Raw genomic sequence first — 16,166 nt, 5'->3', positions numbered from 1 at the left:
CAGAGGAGGCAGAGGAGGCAGGGAAATTACACAGGGTATCAGAGGTCTAAAGCAGATTTCAGCATCCCCTTCTGAGGATCTGTACACCCCGAGGCAGCAGATCATATTAATTTCTGGGAGCCCCAAAATACAGTCATGACACGAGTGACTGAAACGCGAGGCAGGGAGAGGGAGAAAGGGTGATAAGAGAGTTCATCACCCCAAAATACAAACACACAAGTGCATGCACAGAAAGGCCTGGACACCCTGAGCCACAGCCACCATCCCTGCTTTATGCCAGATGAGAATATGGCAATGATCACCCCAGCCCAGCTTCCTAGGACAAGTGGCTTAACATCTCAAGGGTGTCCTAAAGCTTAATTAATTCCTGGGCTGCATGTGTTGGGGGAGCCAGCAAGCGGTGGGCATGGCAGGGGCTGTGCAGAGCAGCGGCAGTGGGGACATGCAGCCTCCTGCCCATGGATGTGCCAGGAGGGATTTCAGCCATATCAAAAAGAAAAGCAAAAAGGAATTAAAGACGATGGCAACGCCTCTGTTCTCTTCTCCTATCATCCCTGGTTATAACCACATCCCCAGCCAGTACGTGGACCATTATGCAATGATCCAGGAGCCGGGAGAAAATGATCCTTCTATGCTCGTTCTATGGGGACAGAGCAGGGAATGTCAGGAAGGACCAGCCGGCCCCTTTGGGAGCCCACTGCTCCGTTGCAGCTGGCGAGCTGCAGGTTTGCAGGCGGATGGCATCAGCTGATGTTAACTCTTCCATGCTTCCCCCTTCCCTATCATCCTCCTCTTCTTCCTCCCCCTTGCGCATCGCTTGTTCTGCTGCTGCTGCCGCTCCACGTGACAGCGGCCACTGCAGAGGTGACCCTCGCCGGGAGGAGGGCGGCCGCTCCGCTCTCCTCGGAGCTTGCGAAAAACTGATTATTCTGCTTTATTCTCCAGGGGGTTTAAGAGCAGCTAAAGCCGTTCAGGAATCAGTCTCTGCAATCCCCTCCAAATCGCCCAGCCCAGAGCATCACCGAAGCAGATTGGCGCGAGGCCGGCCCCCCCGCACTGCCAGTCCCCTTGATCCCGCGGGGTGATGTCACCGGCAGCCAATGCGGACAGCGGTGGCTTCTCGGGGTGGCGGGGGGGGGGGGGGGGGGGACACGACGCAGATGGCTCCAGCTGGGCCCAGCATTTGATTAATCGCCTGAATTACCCTCGCTTTGCCATAAAATTACAAGGCGGGAGTGGGGGAACGGTGGGAGCGAACCGGCAGGAGGGCGGGCTGTGATGGCAAACCACCCTTCGGATGGTGAACCATCCTCAGGCTCGTCCCGCGGCCACTGCGGGATGGCGCAGCCGTCCGGCAGCACCTCCGTGGACGGCAGGACCCAGCCCACGGCTCCGCAGGGACAGCCGGCACTGCTCCGGCCGGGGCTCCAGCCCAGCTCCGTGGCTCAGAGCCACCTCTATTATTTAACCAGGAGCGATAGAGAGAGGAGCCTGGGAGAGATAATATGCCATGACACCGGATAAGAGCTTCTGGCGTCACAGGGGAGGAGGATTACATGTCCCTGAATGGAGTTAGAGATGACAGAGGGGAGGGGAAGAGTTTTTAGCAGGGGATTAAGCTTACAGCTCCAGGAAGGCTTTGGTGGGTTGTTTGCTGGAGTAAGACAAGTCCTAAGGCTGATATACCTGTTAGACTTGCTTGGGGAGGGCTGCTGCAGCAGGGAGCCACATCAGTGGGGTGGGGGCAAAGAACAGGTCCCCGAGGACAGCCCTGTGGCCAGATGAGCTCACACTCCGTCTCTCCAAAGGGTGCCAAAGAGATGCTGTCAGATACTGGGGTTAAGGGATAGAGGGGAAGGATGCATGTATTCCTATCCCTTAGGCCAGTCTGCATCCCACAAGAGAAGAGGGTGTGAGCACCCACCAGGAAAGGTAAGGGTCAGATCCCTTACCTTCATCTTGGAGGCAGGCTGGATGAGCTCCGTGATGGAGACCTTGTCCTGCTGGAGTCTTCTCTTGACGAGCTTGGAGCAGCAGATGTTGACGGAGCTGAGGACGTGCCAGGAGTTGTACTCCACAAAGGAGCGGCTGTCGATGACCAGGGTGCCCTCCGCTCCGTTCCTCAGGAGGCTGGCCAGCTTCTTGGGGTCCATCACCTTGCGTGGGAGCCTGTCCCCAGCCATAACGGGCCAGTCCCCTCTATGGCGAGTGGGGAGCAAGGGGTGGAAGGGCAGGACAGGGACGCCAGCACCCGTCTCCCCAAGGGGAATGAGCGAGGGGTGAGGGGTGAGCAGGGCAGCACCCGTCCTATTCTCCTCAGGCTGCTAACACCCAGAATGCCAACTCATTGTGCTGAACCTGGAAAGAGAAGAAAGGAGACAACAACCCATCAGCTGGACAGGATGACACCTGGATGTCTTCTGAAGAACCTTCAGAAGAGTGCAACAAGCCACACTTTTGAGGTGCGTTCTCCCAGCCTGCCAGCATGTGCGGCTCCAGAGCTGGCCAAGCCAGAGGTTTTCTCCTTGTATTTAATAGCCCTTAGTGGAACTTTCTTCCGTGAATTTGTCTAATTGCTTTTTTGAAGCCATGTCAGCTTTTAATTTGACAGGCACAGTGGCCAGTGGCAGGGAGTAGAATGGCTTGCCAGTTACACTGAAGAAGTCCTTCCCCTGGTTTGCTCTAAATCTGCTACTGATGGCTCCTCTGGGTGACCCGTACTATGTGCACCAGAAAAGACCACATATGCCTGTCCTCTAATCTTCTCCACAGTCTTTACCACACTTAGACCTATATTTAAAGAGCTTTTCAGGTCAAAGCATCTACATAGCCGCCAGTTACAAAGACACCTTTTGCTATGCTGGCCAGACCCAATGTGCCATGTTTGAGAGGCAGGCACACCAGGGACCTGCATGGGGCAAGATATCACCTCCTTTCCCTGTTCCCAGCCCAACAGTTCCTCGCACTAAATTTGCTTTTTCTGACCTCTGCCAAGCCCAGAGCTAATGGTTTCACAGAAGCAGCTTAGCTCAGCTCTAAGGTTCTGCTGCTGCATGGTAAAAGCTAGTTCAGGGCCCATCAGACACACCACCAAATCAGGTTTGCTCATTCATGTTCATCACTTCACACTGGATTTCACCTGCCTGTTTATCAGAGCCTGCTCACGGGTATCTTTGCCAGCTTGCCTCCTGGCAAGTCGAGAGAAGATGACCTCTCTTGGAAGACAAGAAGTCAAGCTGACCTTTACTCCTGTCTTCAAGAAACAGGCCAAGCATCAAGGCAGAGGTGCTGGGAAGCTGTACTTGGACTGAGATGGCCCTGGAGAGCCTTCTGCTTTTCAGCATCTAACTTGCACAGACTTAGAAAGGGGGTTCATATACAGGAGTACCCGGTATACAAATACCCCGTGTTTCCATCTTAGGAGCTGAGGGGGTCGAGCCTGGTGCTCTCTGAGGTGAAGAACAAGATTCCTCCATGTCCAGCCCATGCTGAAAGAGCACTAGGCAGGCCAGGGAGCATTCAGCTCAGGGTGCCCTCTTAAGTTTTAATGGAACACGTCACTGCAAGCATGTTTTAATGGCATTAGGTTTTAATGCCACTGAAGTCATTCAGAAAATAAGCCCCGGCTACTACCAGGCTCCTCTTGTTCCTGCCAGACGGTGTTTGAGAGAACCCACAAGCTGCTTCATGGAAGCTTTAATGCATCTGAATTAGGAGGACTATGAATAACGTGCCTGAAAAGGCCAGCGTAAAGATTTTCATTGACTTCTGCAGGATCAGGATTTGGTCCACGGACTAGAGGAGGCTTACGAGTCACCCTGATCCAAGTAAGCCAGCAGTGCCCATAAGCTCTCACCTGGAGGCACCTGGTAGCTCAAGATACAAAAAAGATGAGTCAGAAACGCTACTGGGTGACACGAGAGGGACCTCAGTTACCAGCCACCAAATCTGGAGGGCACTGCCAGCTTGTAGGGGAAGAATGGAAAGCCACAGAATGTGAGGATCGGGCTTACAGCATTTGCTCTGGCCCGTGACTCCAGCACTAACAGCCCAAACTTCCCTGGGCTACCAGACCTGCCTCCCAAAGCAGGAGTAGATGTCCCAGGCTTCAGCCTCAGGATCCAAGCTCCCAATAGGAGGCTGCATTAGGATGTGCAGTACATTTCTGCCCTTGTATGACACCCCTGCTGCCTCTGCCAATGTGTTAATACAAATTACAGGAGGGAAAAATCCTCCAAAAGCTGCGATAGCGACGGCCCCTCCTGGCACCAAGCATTTTGGCAGCCCCGTGGCACTCTGGCATCGCTGTGCCCGGCCCCACGGAGCGCTCTGCGGCTCCTCACAGCAACTCCAATTACAGCAGCCCCCTCGGCGGGTGTCGGGCGGTCCCCCCGCTGCAGGAACCCCGCTCCCCCCAGCTCTCCTCAGGGGGGCTTAAAAATTGAAACAGTTCTAATTAGGGGGTCTGAGGGGGAGCGAGGCTGGCTCCTGCTGGGATATGACACACCTCATTACGTTGCTACCGCCTTGCCAGAAGCCCCCCTGCTGTCCCTTGGCTATAGAGCCAGGGCACTCAGAAAGGATGCAAATTAGCCAGCTTTTCCCCTTCGTCTTCCTTTCACACCCCACTCCCCAAACCACTTTCTGCCTCCCTTCCCCATCAGGACACCAGGCTGTGAATGCTTCTTGGCTCTTCCAATTACATCCAAGAAATAAAAAGGGAGTAGAAAGAGCTGACAGACAAAAAACCCTACGATAATACTGTGGCAGAGGGATGAGTGGAGCGGGAGGAAAGAGTGATCCAGCACTGCACAGTTCCTCCGGATACAACATGGTATCCAATCTCCAGATAGCAGATAAGGGGTAAACTTTGGGGGTCTCAGACACAGAGGGGTCTAGGAAAGGTAACAGATCCTGATCACCTTGTCACTCTAAGAGAAACCCAGGCACAAGAGGCTTTCATAAAGTTCGGCAGATGACCGGAACCTTGGGTGGAGGAGATTGGAGAAGACAGACAAGGTTTCCCAGGTCAGCTAATAACCCCCCTCCTGCAGAACACCAGATAAACCTCTGTAGACACATGTGACACATCAAACAGGTCCCACTCCCAGGTCCACCCAAAAGATGTGGGGGAAGGCAGGGCAAGGTAAGTCCGTCCTGCCCCTCCTTCCTTTACAGGGGATGGAGTTGGCCAGCCCAGTGTGGCCACGGGGAGCTGTAACCTTGGCATTAGAACCAAGACACAGGGACTTCTCTGTGTATGTTCTGCCAGGTCAAAGGCAGACAAGCAACTTCTCTGACAGCAACCACAGGACATTTTGAAGCCAGACTGAGGGGTGGTGAGTTAATCCCCAGGTACCAGCAGAGGCTATGAGACCTTCACAGTACCTCGCAGGCTGTGTGTGAGATGGTCTCAGAGAAGAACAAGCTGTAATGTCCCGTAGCTGGGAAGACCAGAGAAGGAGGGAGGATGTCTTTCTGCTTCTGCTCAGATGGGTCAGAAGGAAAACTGAAGGAAGAGGCTTAGCCATGGAGCACTGCTAAAGTAAGAGATCTTCTCACCATGGTGAGAAGAGACCAGGGGAAAAGGTTAACCTGGAACCTAAATTAGGGTTTCAGAAACATAGCTGTGTTCCTCTCTTACCAGTTTATTAAAGCCATCTTAATCTTCTTGAGTGTTCCTGAAGAACATTATCATAATCCTTTAATCCCACCTCTCCCTGGAGTGCCTGTAATGAGGAGATGGGCACATGGCTTAGCTGAATGGGGACAGCCAGCAGGAGAGGCCACACTGCAGCCAAGGGATGGAGAGATGGGCAGAGACTAGCACAGGGCTGGGCAACTGCCCACTCAGTGGGACTCTGCCCCCGGTGTCACCGCCATGAACGTGTGTAGGTGAGGGGAGCTGGCCACAGGAGTCACAAGCATGGCAGGGATGCACACAGCAAGCCAGGCTAAGGGCAAGTGCTCAGCCTGGCTGTGACCTTCCTCTGGGCAGGCCAGGCAAGAGAGCAAGAAAACCCGGAACGCACCTCAACCTGAGTCTATCCATGTGGCATGAGAGACCACAGGAACTCATCCCTGTGCTGGCCCAACGCAGATCACCCAGATGGAAGCCACCTCCCTCAATTGCTCGTCTTGCACAAGGCCCCCAGCTGAGAGATGTGATATGAGAAGGGCACAGATCTGGTTTCTCTTTTACTGGAGACATCAGCTGGAAGGACAGCAGGTTTCTACAGCAACTCCAAACCTCACTAACCAGCATGTCCAGTCCTTGCACCAAGCTAGTGTTGTGTCCTGGAGAGCTCTACCGTCCCATAGGCAGCCCCGTCGAGGGGCTGCTCCCCCACTGCCACAGGCAGACCAGCCTTGCTGCAGGAACACATTTTTGTCACACCAGTGAGACTGGAGCTACAGCACGCTCCCTGTGATGCTCATCCCAGGAGCACACTCTTCTGGTGGCATCTCCACCTTGAGTTTACCGAGGGATAAGAGCACCACAGAGAAACATTTGTTTATTTGTCCCCAGCCATTCCTGAAGAACTGCTGTCTCCACCAGGGACTCAGTGGCACTAGCCTAAGTGATTTGGCTTTCCCCCTTGCAGCCCTGGGGGCTGGGGGAAACATCTGTGCCTTGTGAGCCCCACACTGAGATGTTGCCTGGCCAGGGCTCCTCCATCCATCCAGGTCAGCCCTGCCACCAGCCCCAGGCTTACTGCTGGGATGCTGGCAGAAGCCCACCAGACCCCAGGTCTCCAGACACTTCCTAAGATGCAAAACGCAGCAGTTTTTCCAAGCCCCACGCCCTTTTTCCTTCCTCATCCCCTCATTTCTTTCAAGTGCTTCAGCACTTAGCAAACTCCCCTCAGCTGGCTCATGCTGTTTGAGGGATTCCTAAATCATAGGACCATTACTAATTATTATTATTTTGCAGCAGCAATCAGGGATGCGGGGCTCATTAACAAGTTAGCACCTCTGGTTTCCCTGGAAACCCGCAGCTGCCAGGCAACGGCAGCTCTCCTGCCCGAGGCAATGCTGCTGCAGTGCCTTCAGCTCATTCCCAGAAAGATGCTCAGGTCCTGCACGGGTTGACGAACCCAGCTTCACCAATGGGATGAGGTTAGGAAACTCCAGGATGTGTCCCCTGCTCTGTGCTCCCATCTGCTGGAAACCTCAGCCCATCTTCCTGATCCTGTTCTGCCACTCACGGCATCATAAACTGCGCAGCGGCTCCTCCCTCCCAGCGAGCCGTGCAGGCTTTCTCCAAGGACGAGGAATTTGGAGCATAATGATTCCCCAGAGTAACAGTGGGACAAAGCTGTCAGGTGCCTGCAGCAGCCGTTTTGGAGGTGATGTAACTGATGATGATTTCTCAGCAGTTACTCGAGGTCCCTTTAAGAGGCAGCACAAAAGATTTCTCTGCTTGATGATGGAAAAATGGAGTGGTTTCTTTTTTTTCCTTTGCTCCTTAAAAGGAGGCTGGGAAACACCACTAACCACATCCACAAACTCAGACATAAAATCTACTTGTCCACCTTTCCCTAGTGAATCTCAAAGATGGGGAGGAATGACATCTCCCAAGCCCCAGCAGTATGAAGATGTAGGGGAGATGGCAACGACTTTCCGGGCGTCAGTTAAGCCAAGCTGAGATCCACTGCCCTATTCTAACCCCTGACACCCACATGGCAGACAGAGGACTCCCCCACAGCCTCATCCACACTGATCTTACAACCTCATCTTGGCTCCCTGCACACCCCAGGCACACTCCTCCTAGGACAAGAGCTCCTGCGCATGCCCCTCCACAGATGGAGCACTTCAGGAAGGAGGGAAAGGGCAGCATTCCCTTTTTCCCACAGGACATCACCCGGAGGCAGCCGCTGCACTTTTGCCAGGGTTTCAAGCTTGCTGATCTCATGATTAATTTTTTTTTTCTCCTCCTTTCTATGCCGCAGCCTCCTTTCAATTAATGTAGGCTGGAAGCAGCATGCCAGAGAGCCCTGCAAGGAGCTGCATGCAACCAAACAGCACCCACTTGCCTCCCCACATCTCCCATTGCCCTCTGCACCTGCATCCTGTGATCCAGAAGGTGTTTTCCACCAGAGGACGTGGCTGAAGGGCCAGGATCTCCTTCAGCAAAGTGCCAGATAGCGCATTCACACCGGACAAGGGACGTGGCGTGGAGCCACGTGGCAGCACTGGCATGGGGGTGCTGAGCCTTGGGTACGTGGCTGGTGGCATGGGACAGCTCAGGGACAAAAGGAAAGGGGACAAGTTGTACCCAGCTACAAGAGAGTCTTTCCCATGCACCCTCACCCCACAAGGCAGACTGGCTCTCTTGGTTGCAGTTAAGCCAAGCAAAGGGGACCCTCATCCTCTCCCAACACCTGATACTGTGCCAGCAGCTTTGGATGGGTTATGACTGCAAATGCAATTGCCTCCTAGCCTGTTTCCACCAAAAAAGTGCAGTTAACGATTTATAAACTGGCCACTCCCAGAAAAATTTCTGACTGCAGTCATGGTGGTCAATCTGGAGAGCCAGTCAGGAAAAGCCAATGGGGACAGCAGGGAAAGGAATTTAGCTGGAGTCTAGAAGACAAAGGCAGTATCTCTTCCTCTTAGACTTGTCCTTTTAACATGATTTATATGGTTTTCCCCTTTAGTATAAACACAAGCTTTCATTTTAAAGCCTACAAAAGCCAAGACCAAAGGTTATCCATGACCAGCCAGCCATTTAATCACTGCCTTTGCCCATGTCGAGGATATTGCTCCCAAGCATGCAGTTTTCTAATACCAAAGCTATCCCATTTCCATTCTCACCCTGCCAAGCCAAGAGCTGGCCGCACTCTCACCCCAGAGCTAAAAGCACCTTCTGCTTTGAGCAGCTTGGCACACATCACAGAGGACATGTCATGCTGGAGAAGGGAAACCTAGTCCTGTTGATCTTCAAGAGCCCTTGTTGCCCACTGCCTGGTATCCCCACCATTTGCTGCATGACCCCATGAGCCCAGCAGGTTTATCCTGGGGACAAGGTGCTTCTTTGCCTTTTTACAAGAGCAGACAGGCAGCCCAGAAAGGTATGCAGTCAGATACTTCTGCAGGGCTGGTCTGGCTCTCTCATCCTAGGAAAACAAACACCATAAATACCTGCTGGGTGCATTTGCAGTCTCCTGGAGAAAGGGTCTCCAGGACCTGGGTCCTATTTTCCCACAACACCTACACACCAAGTGAAAGAAAGCACAGGATTAAGCTGCGGTTCTTCAAAGCTGCAGATAAATATAGCATTTCACTTCTTAAGCACAATCCCCAGTGACAGGAACTTGTCCATCTCAGCAGAGTGCCGGGGACAGTTGCAGGTGAGGCCAAAGTGAGCACTCAGCACACACAGGGGCAGTCACTGCACAGTGCAGTGACTAATGACAGTGGCTACTGCCCAGCGCAGTGTCATTAGGCCCCCATATTCAAATGACAAATAGAACCCCTGACTCAATGAAGAATAATGATGTTGTTGCCTTCAGCCAGGTTGTCTGCAGTTTCTGATGAGTACCAGAGCAAACTGAGGTGCAGATCCCAGCACAGGTTTCCAGCCAGCAGAAGCCAATGTCCACAGTTATGCTACCCTATTCCCACAAAACTGTGAATCTCCCTAAGAGCTCCAGAATTTAATACAGATGGCAAGGGGCTATGCTGATATTCCATGGGATGGGACATTCCCCAGGGCAGCAAACACATTTTACAAGACTTTTCTGACCCGGTTCAAGACCTGCCGAACTTCCTATATGCACACAATAGCCAAATTGCTCATGGGTTTGGGATGAATTAGCACGTGTCAGATCAGGTTCTACTTCCTACCACAGCCCCAACGAGGAGGCACCAGCTCCGAGTTTCGGAGAATTACCTTTATCTAGAAAAAACACACAAGACAGGGAAAGCCCAAGCTGATGCTCCTGCCCCACTCTTCTCCTTTTCCCTTGGGGGCCATGATTCATTACCAGCTGGTTTTGTTCTTAATCTGAGGTGACACAGGGGTCAAGCAAAGTGGTTTGCATGTCTTCCTCCATCCTTACCACCCTGTCAAGCCAAGGCTTGCTGGTCAGATGCCACAGCTCCTCATGTATGAAATCCTGCAGCCTGGCCTCCTGACTGAGAGCTGGGTATTGCAGCACTTTGTAACATGGGTCTTCTCTCTGAATCCATTCTACCACTGCTATTGTGAGTGGCAAACTACATGGACTCATTTGCTTGAGGAAACAGGTGGCAATATTGCCCTCACCAACTCCAGGCAGATGTTAAACATGACATATATGTGTACTTTAACCCCAGTTTCAAAAAAAAACCCCAGAGATGTATCATGATATCCACCCAGAGCTTAAGCATCCTCCAACTCATCTCCACGCCAGCAGGTCTCATTCTCACACAGAAGCCCTGCTTCTGACCCTGCAAGTGAAAGCTGGGGTAATCACACCAAACCTTGCCCCTTTTGGGCTAGCTGACCCCCAGCTAAGACCAGTTTAGTTACCCTCACCTTCCCACCTGTCCTGCTGGACTCCAACAGAGCTCACTCTTATCTTTGCAGCAGGTACTGCTGAATGAACCTTGCTCAGGTGCCAGACAAAGAGGCAGCCGAGCTCAAAGCAGAAGGGATTGCGAGGATGACACAGAATTAACAGGCATCAGCATTCAGCAAGCAAGCGGAGAACGCACCGATCTATTTTTAATGGTACAATGAGAGTGCTTTACAAAAGGATGTGTCTGGGGAGATTCTGCCCAGTCAGAGATTTGCATTCGGGTTTTTTTGCAGCAGTCAACTTCCCTTGATGTGTGGGAGGCATTTTGTCTCTTCACCACTCCACAGAGCAATTCAGAGGGCCCTGGCTCAGTTTTGGCTGGAGGCTCATCCCCCTGGGTCACCTTCCTGCCCTGCTGCATCCTTCTGACTTTCCACCAGAAGAGCTGAACCTGAAGTGAGCAGCAGGTAAGGTGTTAAGGACAGCTCCAGGCTTGTTTGGCTGTCAGCCCTGCTGAGCCAGCACAGCTGCTGGGGACACCTCTACAAGGTCCCTGACAGCAGCAAAGTGGTTAACATGGCTTTTCATGGGCTAGCTCCAGTCAGCAGTGCTGGCACCCTCTCTGCACCAGCCCTCAACAGCCTCAAGTGCCAAGCGAGGCTCTGGCTGCGCCCGTCCGCTCCCCACGCAGGGCTGCCGGCCAAGGCAGATGAAGATGGCATGAATAACTCCACTCAAGCCACGGCTCAAGGAGGACCAGGCTGCCATCGCAAGCTTGGAAATAAGGGTTGTTAGAGGCAACGCAAAAACAATCAGATGTTGTAGATACTTCTTGGTTGCTTCTTTTCAGCAGCACACCCCAGAGGCGGATGGACCCTCTTTGTCTGGAGGGTCTGGATTTCAATGGGAGACATGTGATTTATGCAGGCACAGGTTTAGCGTTTGGAGAGGGCTTGACTTGCTCGATGCAAAAAACCTGCAGTGCCCTAACAGACTGAAATTTCTCCCCAAGCTTCTGCTGCATCAGCTGAATTAGCATGTGCTAGCTGTAGACAGCAGAGCTCCTCGGACAACTAAATCCCCTATTAAAAAGCCAAAAAGAGGCGAGCTGAAAAGCCAGGATGCGGGCACACTGCGCACCTCCGTGCCGGATGAGGAATGTGGGCTGACAGAGACAGCCTGGAAAGACGCACTGCATCATTAGCAGGGCTGGAGGACGTGGTAGAGGAGAGAATGCCAGGGTCATGCTGTCACTGGAATCTTCATACAGGATCAAAGCAGTGGTCCACCTCATTCATGTCCCCTCACCAGCACTGCCTAATAACAGGTATCCTACAAAAGCCTGGGAGAAGCAGGACGGTGGGTATTTATGGACTAGTCATGCAACAATTTAGGTTTAAAGGGACCTCAGCAGTTCAGCTGGTCCAACCCCTCTCTCCCTTAAAGGAGAATGAGCATCAACACCAGAACAGGTTGTCTTGCCATTCTGGTTGCCAAATGACTTGTTCCCAGTCACCAGTGGACTCAGAAATAATGCTCCCCATAACTCAGCATGCAGAAACCCTACACAGAGAGCCTCTTCTGCAAACTGCTAGAGGACCTTGAAGGACTCTGGAGAAATTCCTGAAGAACACAAGGTCTCTGCCCCAAGAGAAGGCTTTATTTAAAGAAAATACAGTGAAGGCAGGCAAGGCATACATGCACGCATCGGGGAACCAGGAGTGCTTTCCACACACAATAAACAACATGGAAAAAGGCGTAAGAGGAGCATGAAGAAAAGAGGGAATCAAAGAAGGATTTCCAGTCCCAGATAGGTTCCTGAGAGACTCTTAAGTAAGCTTCAGCTTAATGCACACAGTCCCCACATTTCTCTCCTGTTATTGCTCCCTGTTTACAACAGGAGACTCTGTACTGGACCAGCTTCCAGTGAGCACCTCCAGGTTCTCCTCTGAACCCAGCCTGGGCTAGCACTTCACCTATCTTCTGAAATGCTGATCCTTCCAAGACACCATGCAAACAATACCTGTCACTTTGGGAAACCAAAGATCCAAAGCAGCAAAACCAACCCCTTAGAAGCCCTGGGCAAAGCAAAAGAAGAAGCCTCCTGCACACCAACCTAGATAATCTTGTCCAACTGGGTCTAGAAAACCTTAGACGAAGAACCCAATAGCAGAGAAATTGAGCCAGCCATGCTACAGGAGCCATGGCAGTCTGCAGCATAGTTTGAGCAGGGTTCTGTGTGGTGCACAGCCCCCCAGAGTGGCCCACCCTTTACTCTTACTCTCCTTGGAGAGTGAAGATGGTTGAGAACCAAATGAGCCTCTTGGACAGCATGGACCCAAAGGTTTTGGAGTGGAAAGTCTAAAAAACATCTCTTGGAAGAAAAAAAGGATTTTTTCCTCTCCATGAACTCATGATAAAGAGGAGACAGGGTGGCCAAGGCACAGACCATGACCAGAGCTTGGTATGTTCCACCATGGTCTCAGCTGCTGGCCCACTTCTGGCAAAACAGCTGTCCCACGGGGATGAGACATGTCATGGCCTCCCCCTCCATCAGATGAGCAGGCAAAGCCATTGCTGGGGTGCACTACACCACCCACTCTTCCTGCAGGAACCTGCACTACTGCTAATCACACCACAAGCTCTGCCTGCCTTTGACAGCAGCCCCTGACACCAGTAGCACACAGCATCTTGGCACGGTCAGTTTATACCCTCCCTCACACTCTCCTGGCTGTGTTATAATCCTGCACACAGAAGTACACCCAGGACTCCTGAGTAAGCCTGAGAAAATCTTGAGCAGAGAGCTTGTTTAGCTTCTTATCTGATGAATGCTCCCAGGCCACTCACCTCCCTTCCCCGAGCCTGCCATAATTACGTCAGGTGCCTCCTTCCCACTGGCATCAGGCGGGACAGGTGTCTCTTCAGAGAAGAAATGTAAAGCTTGAAAAACAGGTTTTAAAACCCAGAGGGCATGGGGATGCAAAGGAGTGTCAAAGCTTTCCTCAGGATGACTGCATTGCCAGTCTGGCTGCAGGAGTTTCTCTGCATAGCAGCAAGGAAAAGAGTGCAGTGAGACCCAGAGACCATGAGCACCTGGGAATTTCTGCAACCATCTCCCCCTTAACACTGCCATTAAACACGTGTCAGAGGGCAAAAAGATCTACAGACTCTTCCAGTGCAGCATCTTGGCTGTCCAGGGAGAGAGAGGTCCTGGGAGAGAGGGGTCAGCATCCACAAGCTCCTTCTCTTCATCGCCTCCTTCTCTACCAGGTTCAGTTTGCTGGCACTGTTTCAGTACGATGGCAGCGTCCTATGAGCCTGCGCCACAAATCAGGGCTGCCAAATGCTGGAGCACCTCCTTTTCTTCCTTCCACTCGTGATAGTGTGAACGTGCTCTGCACCTGACTGTGCCCAGGGCTTTGGGAGCCAAGCTGCGCACCAGAGAAATTAACCTCTTATCCCAAAGAACAGCCTTGTTCAAAGGCAAGGAAGCAAATCCAAAGAGGAAAAATCCCTATCCCTCATGTAGATTACAGCAGCTGGTGCAGAGGCAAGGGGTAGGGATGGAATGGGGACTCACTCATATTCATGCCAAGAGAAGTCACTTCAGAAATCCAGAGCCACAACGGTTTTCCAGCCTTTGGAGATTTCCTGGGGAAGGACAGGGTTGCACAGGAGAGAAGTGAGTTTTCTCCCACCTCTTAAGATCCAATTTGGAAGCATGGGACAGACACTACTGCTTAGTCCTACCCAGCCCTCAGGGGTGTTTTCATAGTAAAAGTGATGTTACATTTAATTTTAGGTGAATATAAACTCTCCAGAGGCTGAGTGGCTTTCTCAGCGAGGTGCTTAGCACCCAGCAAAAACACACTCTGCAGACAAACACGGTGCAGTATTTGCAAGAATAATCTCCAGGCAGAGTCCCCAGTGAATGCTCCTAAGGACTCTGGCCACTTTGCTCAGCTCTCCCAAGCTTAGCTGAGGCTAGATTTTAAACAATGGTAGATTCAGGTTTTCCTTACTTTATGTCTAAGCAGGGACAAGTGAAAACCACGGGAGGACAATCTGTTGTGTTAGAAGACTTTTGGTGTGAGCTGCTGTCATCTCAGCTTGGAAACCCTCCAGCCTCAGGTTTGAGCCTCTCAATTGCGCTGTCAATGGGCCAAAAGGGCAGGAATTTCTGCCTACTGCCACTGCAAAGAGGCATCTGGGCATCCCAGTGCTGCTCACACTCTCACCCGTCCACTCTTGTCCCAGCCATTTCGACAATCCTACACATCCAGGCTCTGCCACTGTGGCTGTGCCAGGCAAAACTGGGGACAAGACACCTGCAAAGTCCTTGAGGGTGTTTTAAAATCCCAAATACGCTATGGTCAGGAGGATTTTCTTGGTGCCAAAGCTTATTTTGTTTTGGGAGCTGTTACAACCAAAATCAAAGCAAGTGCAGAAACCCCCATGCAGACCCGAACCCCAACAAACCTCTACTGCAGAAGGAGTCCTCCCGGTACGGCCGCCCTCCGACAGTGCAAGCAGAGGCACACAGAGGCAAGGCCAAACCCAAAAGCACCAATTCCCATGCATCGAGTCCTTCCGAAAACAAAGCTCTCCACAGCCGAGCCCAAGCCTTTGCCTCAGCGCAGGAGGATGAGACAATGCACGCCAACGTCAAACACCGCTCCACAGGCAAGCTGCTCTCAAGGTTATCATGGCCCCTGCACTGCCAGGCACAATCCTCAGCGCTACCTGTTCGGGCTGCTTGGATATCCCGACCCTTTCCTGCGGGAGAGGGGTCTGCCTTATTACCCCAAATCAGAGGGAGATGGAACCTCTGGCAACCATTCCCAATGCATTCGTCATCGCCAGCTGCTTGGGACAGGGATGGTCTCTTCTACATATGCTTATGCAGCACCCAGCTCCCACCAGGGAGCCGCCGATAACTACCGCAATACGAGGGATAAACGCATCCATGCCCAGAAAAATCCAAATATCCCTATCAGAACAGCACTGCACCGCATTCTTCCTTCTAACGAAACCGCAAATTACTGACCTGTGCACAGAGCTCCCCCAATGCAAGCTGAAGCACTGACATCAGCTTTTGCTGTTGCTCAGGAATTTAATTCTGGGGGAGGAGAAAAGGGAGGGGGGAGCAGGAAGGAGAAGGAACTTATTTATCAATAAGGGAAATAACCAGGAATCTTTAAAAACAAGCAACGCTCAGCACAGAAAGCAACATTTATCACTGTATAATGATTGAGGGTGCGTGGGGGGTGATCAATCGGTCCAGGCACATTAGGGGAGGTGGAGAGGATTATTTTAAACGAGCAGCTTAACTCATTAATCGCGAGCAGCGCCTTTGGAGCCGCAGCAGTGAAGTGTTGCATGAAAACCCCCGCTGCTGAACACATGCCGGCTTCGTTTAAACGCCAAGGACACAGGGCGACACTCCAACCTCTTTCATCATCAGAAAAACCACAGCTCTGTTAACACCGGTTCCTCAAACACCAGCCCTCAGTCCCGCCAGAAAACCCCTCCACCCGCCACCCCCGGCCCGGCAGGACAGCGGGTATTCCCCGGAGCTTCCCAAGCCCCCTCCTCACCTGCACCACGGCCGCTCGGCAACCGCACACGGCGAAGGCAGGGTGGGATTTCCACCACCCCCCC

The 16,166-nt window shown here is 52.3% G+C and overlaps 1 protein-coding gene across 3 annotated transcripts in view; it reads right to left on the bottom strand.

The window, feature by feature from the left end:
- Window positions 1–16,152, bottom strand: part of DUSP8 (dual specificity phosphatase 8) — a 45,898-nt gene extending 29,746 nt beyond the window's left edge. Inside the window, exons 1-2 of one of the 3 annotated variants that reach the window (XM_042038221.1) lie at window positions 16,103–16,152; window positions 1,953–2,358 (exon numbers count right to left, since the gene is read on the bottom strand). In XM_042038221.1, coding sequence (XP_041894155.1) covers window positions 1,953–2,183 — 231 coding nt within the window. In that variant the 5' untranslated portion in view covers window positions 2,184–2,358; window positions 16,103–16,152. Of the gene's footprint in view, window positions 1–1,952; window positions 2,359–14,527; window positions 14,904–15,552; window positions 15,760–16,102 lie in introns of those variants that run through there. The other 2 variants (XM_042038219.1, XM_042038220.1) reach the window with 2 other exon arrangements.
- Between the last annotated feature and the right edge of the window lie 14 nt (window positions 16,153–16,166).

The sequence above is a fragment of the Corvus kubaryi genome, unplaced genomic scaffold, assembly GCF_017639235.1.
Source record: "Corvus kubaryi isolate FWS band 111438036 unplaced genomic scaffold, C.kubaryi_AGA036_p1.0 37392, whole genome shotgun sequence".
Classification (NCBI taxonomy): Eukaryota; Metazoa; Chordata; class Aves; order Passeriformes; family Corvidae; genus Corvus; species Corvus kubaryi.
The sequence above is the reverse complement of the archived record's forward strand: the minus strand, read 5'-3'. Positions and strand labels throughout refer to the sequence as shown.